The sequence below is a fragment of the Anser cygnoides genome, chromosome 7, assembly GCF_040182565.1.
Source record: "Anser cygnoides isolate HZ-2024a breed goose chromosome 7, Taihu_goose_T2T_genome, whole genome shotgun sequence".
In the NCBI taxonomy this organism is placed as follows: Eukaryota; Metazoa; Chordata; class Aves; order Anseriformes; family Anatidae; genus Anser; species Anser cygnoides.
The window spans coordinates 6,982,131-6,996,238 of record NC_089879.1 but is presented as its reverse complement, the minus strand read 5'-3'; the positions used below and the strand labels follow the sequence as shown (position 1 = coordinate 6,996,238).

Sequence of the window (14,108 nt, the reverse complement as noted above, 5' to 3'; positions counted from 1 at the left end):
ATATTTTACTTGAGAAGTGCAGTTGACTGGTGCCAGGCACCTGCTCTACTAACCCGGCTCAATAAGCTGACCTAGAAAGCCAGAGTAACGTGTGATTTTGCAATAGCCTCTCTAATTAGTTGACAACCACACATAATATTAATATTTCCTAAAATTTAACATCAGCTGTTCCTTAGGCTCCAACTCACCAATAGCTGATGTTTATATAAGTGTTATTCATACTTTCTACTACATAAGATATAAGTTATGCTTCTTTCCCCACCACTATTCCACCTCCCACAGTTTTTAGAATATAGCACATTTACTGCTTGAACTTCGGATAAAGCATAAGCAGTATGCAGCATAAGCTTCATCTTATTTTGTCGAAGTTTAACAACATTTAGGTTATGGAAGTGCTATTTTATAAATTGTTTGCATTTAATGCATCTCTATATGTGTATACATATATGTATATATATGTACACTTATATCGTATTCCAGACGTAGAGAACCATATACATATATCACACACAAACATATATTTTACATATAAATATACATACACACACTACATATAATGTTTCTTAGAAGGTTCACAGCTATCAACCCAGTTTCTGAGATCCGGAATTTGATCAGACTAGTAACAACCTGTCAGCTTTAAATATTGGACTATTTGTTTCCCTGTGTCCATTGCCTAAGATCTTGTTAATTACCTAAACTCTCTTTCTGTAGGTCTTGTTAATTACCCGTCTCCTGTCTCAGAGGACCTTGTTAATAACTTGTACAATCTCTCTAAAAAGGTCCTAATAACACATTAAAATTAAAGATGCTTTTCTCTTAGCACTTGTCAAGTGGTGTAAATTGAGAAATTTTCACATCATTTTATTAGCCTACTGTAGTGCATTTTCCTAAACACAAACAATTTCAGAGAAATGATGCATAAGCTTTGGTCACTGCACAATAAAAAACCTTTGTTTTCAGGGATTACTGTCAATTTCTTTAACTGTGTTCAATACAAAATCCACGTGGCTACTGACTGCAAATTAACCTCTTGAGAGCCACAACAACAGAAGTAATTGTTAAGAATGAATGCATTTAAAGATAATAATAGGCACACCCTTCAAAACAGTGGATGAAGAAATACGAAGACAAATCTATTATTGGTAAATGCTAACTAAAAATACTAGAACATGTTGCGTGCTTCATCGGCTACATAAGTGGTTTGGAACTAATGAATTTTGTAATATTTACAAAAGGCATTTCTTCTTTCACGAGGAGACTGCAGCATTTTGAAATTGTCAGGAAAACAGCTCATAAATATCTACATTATACTTGCACCAGACAATAAAAAAAATAAATGTGACACTACAAAACCTAACAAATACTAATGGATCCACACAGCATTTGGAAGAGGTAACAAAGCCCCACTTAACAGATAATGCAGAAAGAAGACTAAGTCATTTTCCCAAAACCACAGAAAAAGCCTTTGCCAGAGCTCAGATTAATAGAAAGTACGGGTCCTTATTTTGTGATTTCCTGGCAACTCATTTTCTACAAGAAAAAAAAAAAAAGGCAGATTTTATTTTGCTTTTTCAAAATACTTCTTAATCCTTCTTGAAATAACAATAAACAATAGTAATAACAATAAATTTTAACTTCAAATAATCCTGGTACACTTTTTGCTTTTAGGTAAAAAAAAAATGTATGTACATATATATATATATATATATATATATCCTGCAACTGTTGTCGAACCAACCACATCTACATTTTCTGTATCAGCAGCTAAGACACACATGGAAAATGTATTTATCTTCATTCTTTTAATTAGTAAATAACAGGAGTTACTGACAGAGTATGAATACAGCCAGCTAGCACTACGTAACTGGTTGGGGTAAGCTCTGCTCAGCAACTCCCCCAGCCCCTAGCCAGCACTGCTGTTATGAGCTGCTGTTCCACAGATCATTGTTGCTTAGTCAAGACTACCAAATCAAATTAATTAGGATGGACTTGAGGCCTGACCCCATTACCTTTAAAGACCTAGGATTAGGCCCATGGAGTATCTGTCACCCTTTTTCAGACCTGAAACAATGAAGGAATAGAGCGAGTGCACTGACTCTCTAAGCCTGTTCACTTCTGCATGAAGCCAAAATCATCTCATGCTCCCTTTTACATGGAAAAGAGTTTGAAGATACTCCAAACACCTTGAGGGAAGCAATACAGAGTATATTATTATGAACTAAACCCTTTTTTTTTTTTAAATCAATTAAAATCACTGGCCAAGGAACATTAACCATATACACTGTGAAGTGTGGATATGACACTTGACTCAGGTAATATTTGGGTCATAACAATCATAATCTCTGTTACAGACAAAGTGGTCTTTGCCTTGAGATATCAAATTCTGACCTGGAGAAGCTATCAGAGCAGACACGCAGCCCGTTCTGCCAGCTATGCACTGAGGACACTATTTCAGCTCTTTGCTCAAGGTACACGATTACCGAACCTGATAACATCAGAAGTTAAATAATTTTCCCCTACTCGTTCCAAAGTGTGCGTTTTACATTTTGTATCTAAGCAGGACAAACATTTTTCTGTTATGTCTGCTAAAGAAGATACTCAAGTAACAAACTGGAAGCCAGGTTCTGCACACTTTCACATCATGGGACAAGTCACTGACTTCACGAGTAACGACGTAAGACTAACAGTCTGCTTCGTTATACACTAATGCAAGCTGGAAGAACTAACTGAGAATGATAGCAGAAAGCAGATGATATCAAAACGTCCTTCAAATATTCCTTGAGCCACCCACAACTTTGGCAACCACCACATCAGCATGACACGTAACTGTAACAGTCAATTTCTAGGTTATACTTTTCTGCCCAAAGCTGTGATGGCGAATCTAGAACTTCGGCACTGTCAGTAATAGAGCAACCCAAACGTTTAAGCACAAATACATGACCCCGAGTGCCACTGCCAGTCTCTTGTAGATCCACTGGATTCTAACCTAAAATTTGTCACTTTGCTCGTAAGAGGTTAATAGGCAAGGCAAAGCCAAATGTCAGTTGCTCTTAAAGCAGTTAAGCAAACTGATAATGATAAAAATAATAATTAAAATAGCAAATATACCTGAAACAAACAAGTGGCAGTAGGAGCCTCTAATGATGATGATTAAAAAGGTAAACTTATTATTTTTTATAAAAGTGATGGCTGATGAAATGTTTGCTATTACAAAGACACTTGCTATAACGTTAACACGTAGATTATGTTATAGATCACAGCTATCAAGGGAGGCAAGAATGTGAAAAAAAAGACAAAAGGATCAGGGAGAGATGAATCATTGAATCTAAATGAAAACAAAAGAGAAAGTAAGAGTATAAAGAGGCACAGATGTATAGAGGTATCCCAAAAATGAGACCCTCTTCAGTGTAAGGTAAACATATAGTGACAGTTCCTAAAGACTGGATTACACTCGTGAGGTTGTACAACCCCCTGAGATCTTGTTAACTAGGTGACAGAGGAGAAAGAAAAAAAACCAAACCTCCTGTGGTCCTGTGGCTGACTGAGGTATAAATATATTTGCAAAGGTTTTTAATTTATCTATTTATGCACGTTTCAGTCCAAGGTTGGTTGGTTTGCTTGGTGGTTTGTGGTTTTTTTTTGGGGGGTGGGGGAAGGCATATTGTGAGTGTGCGGCTTTGTTCAGTGTTCCTTTGTTTTCTTTTCTTCTGGTTTGCACCAGCTCCATTCTGGTCCCATGGCTGTAACGCACATCTTCCCGTGAGTTTCATCAGGCAGGAACCCATGAACACTCCATCATTCAAAGCAACGCACAGCTAGGTGGGGATAAATGGGAGATCCAAGTGCGAAGCAAACTCCTCATCCACACCAGAACACTGATTTTGGATACAGCTTACTAAACAGATACTGCCTGCCTTACTTGCAAAGATGGTATCCATCCAAAAGAGATTCATAGTGTGCTGAGTAAACAAAAAACAACTCAAAATCTAAGTTGCCTGTGTATGCTTTCTGCATACCGAGTTTGTTACTCAACCTCAATTATTTCGTGCCCATAGATTTATACAGTTCTTTCTTCACAGTATTACTAATTCTAAAAATTAAAAATGGATTCTATTCAACAAATCCACCCCAGATAAAAGGTAAACTTAAACTGTAAACTTATTAAATATGCACATTTTATATTAGTTTCTACTTCAAAAGAAAATCGTTGTACAAGATACATATGAAAGAAAGTGAACTTATTGTAAAAGATTCTCATAGACCATAATAGTGGTGCACACAAAAACTGAGAGTTCTAACAAATTATTGCATGATAGATATTATTTCATAGTAGCTCTCTTATCAATAAGGTCAGAATGTTTACTATTTTTGGCTTTTTGAAAATAACAAAATAAACTTTTGATAAGACAAATAGATATGTTTACATAAAAGTCAAGAACTAGTAAAAGAGTCTCACACAAAAAGGGGGAATAAATGACTAGAGTCCTTCTGAAGGGGCACTGTGATGAGCTTTTTAATTACAAAACAAAGAAAAACAGTCCATCATGATTACTGTTTAAGATTTATATTTATCAAGATCTGTTACATTCAAGAACTTCAGAAGATTTCACTACTTATATCTAGCATCTGCCTGAATAGAAATTTTCATTAAAAAAAATAAATGCTATGTAATTTTAATTGTTATTTAAATTACTTCTCCTTAAAGGAGCTTATTTAAATGAAAGTTTAACTTCTGACAAACCAAGCTACATCCTAACCTTACTCTAATCTTCATTAAATAAATAATAATCTAAGACTCTGGCTGTAAACCTGTTATTTAAGTCAGTTGCACTGACTTGTCTTGTAGGAAGCACGAAGAAGATAACTCATTGAAGTCCGTATGAGCTTCTCGCAACTGAATCTTTTCTATAGTTGTTCCATTTCAGTTTATCTAATTCACATCCAAGATTAGTTTTGTTGAGAAAAATGATTATAAGTTTAAAACAGGAGTGCATACATTCAAACCTATGAATAAAATTGAGTTGGGATACAGTAAGACTGATCTGTTCTAAAATCTTAAATAACAAGTTAATGAGGAACAAGTCAATTATTTAACTGCTTAAACATATATATTGGATTCAGCATAGGCACTGTGTATGTATGTATGCATACACATATATGTATATATAAGACTATCTTCCTCATTGGTAAACAAAAGCCAGAAGGGAAATGAAATTTTGGATACAACTTTTTTTTTTTTTTTTTTAATTTAAGGAAAACAAGTAAACTGTTGATAAGCAAACAAAGATTAGAACGGATTATTTAAATCAAAGTTTCTTATCACCCCCTGTAACTCAATTCACTTTGCTTAGCATATAAACTGCTGTCTTGTATAAGGCCTTGAATACACATGAACTCAGGAAAGCTACAGTGAGCCAAATGATTTCAAGCATGATAGTGCCCACGCAGATGCTCCCATTTACAAACAGAATGGTCTTCATTTCTTGAGGTTTCGCACAGACTTTAAACCCTTTTTTTCCCAAGTGGTAAAAAGTAGAGCATTTGTTATCATTACTCAAATTTTCTTCACCACGTATTTATTCTGTTTCACGTTTCCCTTATACTTAAACCTTTCCCTAGACTTAAAGCATTGTAATAGTTAGTGATGAAAAGCATTGTAATAGTTAGTGATGAATGTTCAATGAAAGCAGAAGACTCTCAGGAAGAACCCATTCTGAAGCACGAGCAAGGTTTTCCACAAATGCAAGTACCCAAGAACAGTCAGAGTTCATATTAGCAATATAAATATAACTTCTAAATGAAATAAAACTGTATTAGAAGTTGCTAACTTTTACTTAGGAACAGATAAGCAATGATATAAATGTATATAAAGCACAAAGATTGTGTTTCTCAACACTTCGCATTTTCATTTATATAACATATTCAATATACCAGATCAAAGTACAGTAGAAACCTACCTTGAAGATGGCAACATGCTTGTAGGCTTGAAGTTTGTCACAAACGGATTAGTCGACTCAAAATCAAAACTCTCCTGATGAGTTTCCCCAAATGCACCGGGTGATTTCAAGTCCGTAGAACTCTCTGATCCCCCATTGCTAAATTTATCTGACCTCCTGCTGTCTTTTTTCCCCGTCACTCTTTCAAAAAGACTTACTTTCTCTTTTTTCTCTTTTTTACTTTCTTTTTTTATTTCAACAGGTTTGGAAAACAGACTTATGTTTTGATCCCATGCTGCTGGGCTTTCTTCAAATGGATTCTTCTGTCTTGGCAGCGTAGCAAATTTCTGGGGTAACGAAGCACTCACATTGGTAAATGGGTCGTTTTGTGCTTCAAGTGCAGTTTCATCAACTGTGCTGTCAAGCTGGTTCATTTTAGAAGTATCGACACTTAATGTCCTTCTATGTGGAGACTTTATACTCCCTGCAAACAATCTGTCATTAGTACATTATCAATGAGATAGCACAGAACACCTTATGACATGCAGAGTATCCATTTTAACTTAGGTCTTGGGTTCCAATTGAGTCTTAGTTCAAAACATGCTTGAATAACTAATCTATTTTTAAAAATGAACAGCTGTGGCCTCGACTTGGTGGTTCAGAAACGTTTAAGGAAGCAATAGATACTACAGCATTTTATTTTCTGTGTGTGAATTTATTTTTCTGTGTGAAAATTAGGTTGTACAAACAATACAGCTGTGGCTAGCGTGGCATTCCAGAAAACAGCAGTAGTCTATTGCATAATAACTTTGCACAATGCAAAGTACTTTCAGTTCTTCGTATAAATCAGGTTTAAAACTTTGGTGATAGTTTTTAAACTTTTTAAAGACACTTTTATTTTTCAGAAGACATTATTTTCCCTAGAGTTCTTTCTTGAATGCAATGTTTCATTACAACATACTCTTAAATGAGGACATAAGATGAAAAATGATAAATTATCATACATTATGGTTTATAAGTTATTCCTTATGCTCAGAAACAGCATTTATAAGTTACCACCAACTAACAGAAGTGAAAAAAATATATATATTATTAACTTTTTAGCCTTGGAATAGCTTCATAAACTAAAGAAACGGACTTTTGAATGTCCTAGTAGCAGCGACTTGTGATTATAATTGCCAAGATTAAGTAGCATGAGTTTTACTTACCGCCTTCATCAACCGAACCAAAAGATTCTAGCTGACGCCTGAAGAGATGAGAGTAGCCAACTGTGCCGGATTTTAGTTTTTCTGAGGAGACATGTGATCCTGTTAAATCTGACATTGAATGCGCTGAAGATAACCGTTGAGGTCCCAAAAGGAAAGGTTTTTTTGGTTTTGATTTCATTTGTACTTCACCACTACATATCTCTATGTTTGCATCTGGTATGTGAGTGCTTGGAATGATTGCAGAGGATGTATCTGAAAACGTCCCATCATTTTTTCGACCCTTCATTTTGTCTTTTAGTTTAGCAAAAGGGGATTTGGTTTTGTCCTTCATTGACAAATCAAACATACTTGCTGTCATGTTATTCCTCATAAACTGAATATTGACCTTTATTTCTCCTCTGTCTTTAGTTCTTTTTCCTTGTCTGGACTCTAGGTGAAACCACCTTAAAGGAGAAAAAGAACAAGTTAAGCTGTGTTTTCCAGAGGCTAGTCATTGAATTCTAGTTAGTTGGTTAATGTCTGGCTAGTATAATTAAAAATAGGAAAACCAAATTCCATACCAAAAATCAAAATATTCCTGTATTGAAAAGCTTTTTAGTCCGTATTTGTTTTTGAAAGAAGAAGCATTTAATAACTAAAGAGGCATGAAGCTCTTTGCACTATTCACTTGCTGCAAAAACCAAAGTCAACTCAGTGGAAGCTTACTAAACTTCACCAAAGCCAATGGGCTCACATCTGCTTACAGATAATTTGTACCTCATTAATTATAGATACAAACAAATTTTATTGTACTATTAAAGGATCAGTGCTATTTTTCAAGTAGCCCTTATTTACCTGAGATGCATTAGACAAATGTTTACTATGTGCCAAGGATTTGATTCATTAACCTATTCTCGTTTGATTTTGCCTCAGTTTATGTGCTAGCAAACGTTCTTCCTCTCTGTCCCTTCCTTCTAACCACTGGTAACAATTCATATCAACTGCACTACCAAGGAAATATCTGAGACCTTGGAATGATTTACAATCATCATTTTGGTTTTGCAACTGCAACCCCTGCTGACAGCGACAGCATCTCCACAAGCAGCAGTGGCAGAACAGCGAGCACGTAGGGTTGGGTATCTAACACTTGCCCCATCTTTTGCAGGTCACCAACAGGATTAACTTTAGGACTATTTCCACAGGCTTTGGAACCATGTCTCAAACCTCCACTCAAGGCTTTTTCTAAGTATTGAGACTTTTTCTAAGTATTAAAGTGCTCAATGGCTTATTTGGTTGGTACCGTGAAGGAAAAGCAATATACCACTTCTCAACCTCCCTCAAAAGTTGGGGAGGAGAGAACAAATCCCCTAAAGGACAAGCTCTTCTACCTGTAGAGATGATGCTAAACCTTAAGTCCCGAAAAAGTGCACAAATCCCTCACAATTTATGGAATTACTAATTTCAAAATTCTATAACAATATATGTATTTTAGCTCTGTGCTTACACAAGTTAGACCAGTAAAAAAAACAGCTAAACACTGGAGTAGCAGCATCCCAACAGTTACTGTAAGACGGTTCCGTGTAGTAACGCATTGCCAGGAGCAACGCACGCATCCCAGCACAACCGTACATCATCATGATCAAGTAACTTTTGAACCGGAGACTAAGAAATGAAATTGCCTATCAACGCAGATGCAAAATTGATTATGCAGTTATACATACATTATTCAATACTGCCAAACACACAAAACAAGGTCAGAGAAGGAGAAAAATAGCCCTCAATTTCCTTTCAGATTTCATAAATGTTTTTAAAGGTGACAGCTGAAATCAAGTTTTCAGGGAGAGATACTATTTTTTGAGTTGAGAAAATACTTTCAAAAGTGACCTTCCAAAGAAACAATGAAAAGGTAAAGAGTATTATGGACTTTATTGTTGCCTTGTGACATCCAAAATGTTTTATATACCACAGTAAAACAGAATAATTAAGAAATATCAGACACTGTCCTGACACTCTGTCCTGACACTGGACAACATGAACCCAGACCAGCAGGTCCAGGAGTTCAAAAAGGACAATTAATGAAGGATGATTAAACTTGCTTCCTAAAAGTTTTCCTTCTGCTGTGAGATAACTTCGCTTATGTATTTTAAATGAAAAGCAAAAACTGAAATATGTTAAGCGTCTGAAAAAGATGGATGGTTTTTCCTTTTAGTTAATAAAATTTCACTTCTTGGTAACTGATTCCAGAAACTCTTTAATTCATCTACAGTCTCTAAAGAAAACATACACAGCAGAAACAAGAGTGACTGACTCTTTTTTATGATGCATAACATCACAAAAACTGGAAGACAAGATAGGCTGCTTCCTTTAAAACTCTTCTTTAAAAGAAATTATGTTCATACGTTCTTTTTTAAAAAAAGAGCAATTAAAATATGTGTAACAAGCAAGCAAAGCCTTTGCTTATAGATCTCTACAGATTTTGTCTGTGTGAAAAAGACAAGAAAAAAAAAAAGAGAAAGCCCTGTCCATGATTGCTTACATAGTAGACAAACATATATAAGGCTTATGACTTTTTGACATTCAAATTTATTAGCTCACCTAGACGGTAAAGAAACATTTTCCCTTTCCCTCCCCTCTTATCTCTCAAACAATATTGTATCTTCGATAAGATTCACGAATTTTCATGTTTCCAGTTAGAAATAACTGAAACTTTAAACACGTATGACACATGCTAACTTGTTTTAGAACAGTATCAAGACACAAATTCTTCAGCTTTTGGTGTGTTGAAGAAAGACTTTTCATTTAAAACTTAATTCAACCCAATTATTTACATTCTTATCATGAATTAACAACTACCCCGTGTCGCTATCAGCACCCCCCCACTAATGGTATACCTACGCATACTGTTTTGACATTCACCAGGTCTGAAGGAGAGAATTTCGGTACACAGCTCATACATCGACATCTGTGGATTGTACGTTTGTTTTCAAAGCAGACTTTGAAGAACTTTACACCAAAACTAAGTTCAGCTGGGAAAACAAAGAAACTCTCCTTGCCCTAGTGAGACAGAGATGCACGAGGGACTGGACCTTGTACCTGGTGGGACCAGGCTCAACGCTATTTCTGATTCCAATAGAATTTAATCATAAACTTTTTACTCTAGCTAAATTCCTCTGGACTTCAGTGGAATTTCTATTTGAAGAATGATTGCTAGATCAGGTCTGTGTATAAAACACATACATTTAATTTTTATAGGCATTTCAAGGAGGGTTTTTTTTGTTACCTTGGAGAGTTTATCTTGATTAACTTACAATGAAGGTTCCATATGCTTCAGCTCATAACAGGACAATATGAGAAGCAGACTCGATGATTTTCTTCAAATTCAAAGGCAAATAATTATTTTTTTAAACAGATGAGAACAAATGCAAGCAATGCATTTGTGTGGAGCTGCACGTGAATAAGCGAGTCTGTAAATGTTTCTTATTAGAATCTGTTTCTACAACACATGGGCGTGAGCAACAAATAGAAAAACAGTGCTGTACATAATAGAAAAAAGAATTGGAAAATGAAGTCCACTGTTTTCAGATAACATTTTGATCTTAAAATACTAAATTCCACTATACCACTGCCAATTTTAAAAATTGTAATGTATTATAAAAGCCAATAAAACTTGCTATTTTGGTTTTGTTTACAGTACTTTTAGCCACAATAAATGCTCCATTTGTCAGGCTGCCATAAGCTTATTCTATAGAAAGCCTGAACAAAGTAGGAAAATAGCCAATAACATACACGAACAAAACAGGGTGGCTTTTATGAGAGCAGATGCCCTTTTATTTAATAACCAAATATTACATCCAGTCTTGCAGACAGTCTTTATTTAAACAGACCTTGTACAAAGTCTGGCAAATTTTCTCAACTTCAAAGGAAGCCCTACTGCCTCCTGAATCACATTCATACTTCTTGCTCTCACCTTCCAATGTTCTGTAGGACAACATCCTCCATACACTCTCTAATTTCTTCTTCTCCCCTATGGTTTCCATCAGAAGAACCATTGCTTCTTTTTCTCATATGGTTTTGAGTGTGCTAATGGGCTTTCCCTGTCTTGCACAGGTTTCTGATCATTTTTATTTTGTAAGTATTATATAAACTGTCAGTCTACACGCTGGCAATTTTTTGAACACATAAAGAGATCAGGATTCATGGCTGAATAGGAAAAATCCTGTTGCTCAGCCTGCCCTGAAAAACAAAGCCCCAATCTGAAGAAATGTGGCAATTTTCTAACCATGACAAAATTACTTAATTTTGGCCACGCCTACAATTAGGGGTGGAAAAAGAAAGCTCCCTTATTTCTGGGAGAGACGCTAACAATCTTCTTCACATTATTAAAGAAAATTGTATGGTATGAGTGTCAATGAATCCTGCACCTTAGGAAAGGCAGACAGGAAGAGTAAAGGAGAAAAGTAAAGTAAGTTACTATTAATAAGTTACAAAAAATCTAGTCTGCTTAATTCCACCCAAATAACTAGTGATCTACAAATATTTGTATTTTCAACACAATTTCTTCAACTGTTCTTTTATTCCCCTTTTGCTGATTTCATTTTCCTTCCATGTACTCGGTTTTCCAACTCACTCTTGCTTACCTCTACTACTCCCGTTATTCTTCATCCTACATCCAACAAATGTTTTGAAAACAGTATCTTATTCCTCCCCTACTAACAGCAGGAAGCTGATGTCATGGTGTCTTACCTTCAAACACTGCCATGGAATTTGACTGTTCCAAGACTTGGTCCTCCTCTTGTTTTAAGCAGTGTCACTCAAGCTATTCTGCTCAATACGTGACTAACAGTATAGGCATGAAAAATCACCATCTATTTTAATTATATACAACTTTATAAGCCTCCAAAACCACTGGGATACCTATCTACCAACTTCAACAGGCATTAGAAGTCTTCTAGCCAGCACATTCAACCTGTGTGTGAAAGAGAGGATCTTCTGACTCAGTTTCCTTGCCAGTGCTGAAGATGGGAGCAAAAAAAAGGAATTTTCCCCCTCATTTCACTGCTTCGCAAATATGGCATTCTGCTTTCACTCCATAAATACCTACTGAGTTGATCTAATATCCCTTTGCTGTAATTTTTAGTTTGAATCAAAGATTTTTGCAAAACCCTGATTTTAATTGTGAAATTACTGAATTAATTCTGTTTCTAACCTTGACTTTACGGCTAAAAGCAGTAGCCTGACCTGGTAAGTGACTTCACTCTGCTACGCAGTTATGAGGAGGTCAGTAGGTACTTATCAAACTACCCCTAAAAACACCACCAAAATCCCAGTGACAGAACATGCCCACCAGCCGTCATGGGAAGGAACTACTTCATGTTAGATTACATTTGTCTGAGTTAGATACGCTGAAGAAATTTACTCCACCAAATCTCAGTAACATAAATGTCCTCAGCTAATGGCTAAAAAGCAGCATCTAAAGCCCAGACTTGTCTAGCACATTCATTAGCAGCAAACGCACTTAAAAAAAAATGCAGAAGGTATTTTTTCCCAGTAAGTCACTCGGACACTCAAGAGTCTTACCAAAAAGGTGGAAAAGTAGGAAAATTAAGGCAAGGGACTGAGCCCAGCCTCCATAGCGCATGAGGGGAAATGAAGAAGAAAATGGATTATTTATTAAGATAAGTGATGACATTCACAAAGATGAATACTATTACTTTCTGGAAGCCAACCGAAATGAGATATACAAAGTAGAGTTTAAAAATAAATATTACAGACTGACATTGTAACACCACAAAACATATGGGAGCTGACACATATTACAATACCCGTACAAAGGGGTTAGCTAACATCAGCTGGAATCAAAGTAATTAAACCGGTCTTCGTTTACACTATTTATTGTTTTGGCTGAAGACTGTGTGTGAAAACTTTAATTTCAGAAACAAAATAAGTGAAGGTATGAGGATTAAGGCGAGTTATTTCTCTTGTGTGTGTGGAAGCATGCGTGTGTGCACAGAAACTGGAGCGCAGAAGTATTGCAGTCCAGATGGCACTCAGGCTCTGAGTCAGAATTATGACTTATTCGGGATATACGCTCACAGTTGTTGTCGAAACCTAAATGCTGGGAATATTGCTAGCTGATTTTAAAATATTGCTATGTTGAAGCTACAGCTGGGCTCCACTTTTTGGTTTTCCCCATAAGCAGCTTTTTCTTCTGTTTGTTCCCCACTACTAACTTTCCTCCTTCTTTTTGTTTTGTTTGTTTCCCGAGTGCTACCACAAAAGCAACAGAACAAATCCATATGGATCCTCCACACTGCTTATTCTTTTTGTACCTTTGAGAAATTTTGTAATTACCACTCTTCCCACTTTTGACTAGAGCAGAATGAGTTTTTCTCTCTTGCTTTAACCACAACATTTTGATAATTTATGTTACAGCCTGCCATTTCCACTAAAATTTAAGACTGTAAAATGAGCCAGAATGCATTGTTCTGGTTTGAAATAAACGTAAGGCTCAAAATTAGTAAATAATATTTATTATGTTTTGTATAATTATTTATAAAAGTGTTCCTTGACGAGCACTGAGCCCCCCCACAATCATGATTTCTGTTTATTCACAGTTGTTTGCTGACTCGATCCAAGCTGCACTGGAAGCCTGCCTCCTGCTCACGCTGCTGCAGATGAGAGAGGACAGGGCAGAGGCAAGCGAAGGGGGAACCTCTCCGTATAAAAGAGGGCGGCTGATGAGAAAGAATTCACATTAATTTGGAGGAAGTCACAACATTTTCCTCTGTTTCAGGAAGCTCAGCAGTTATAAGGAGAAGCACGTACGTTAATGTGAAGTGGTATTGATAGAGGTCAATCTTCAATTTTTGTGATTCGCTTCATGAGAAGTTGTTTGTGACTCTTTTATATGGCCAACGTACACAGCGGACAAACATCTTAGATAACGCCAAGACTCCTTTACTGTACTCTGCTCAGATAAACATTT

General features: G+C 36.0%; 1 protein-coding gene across 1 annotated transcript in view; it reads right to left on the bottom strand.

The window, feature by feature from the left end:
• Positions 1-14,108, bottom strand: part of RAB11FIP2 (RAB11 family interacting protein 2) — a 35,951-nt gene that overhangs the window by 16,102 nt on the left and 5,741 nt on the right. The window contains exons 2-3 of the mRNA XM_013195594.3: positions 7,145-7,587; positions 5,958-6,420 (exon numbers count right to left, since the gene is read on the bottom strand). Coding sequence (XP_013051048.1) covers positions 5,958-6,420; positions 7,145-7,587 — 906 coding nt within the window. The remainder of the gene's footprint in view (positions 1-5,957; positions 6,421-7,144; positions 7,588-14,108) is intronic.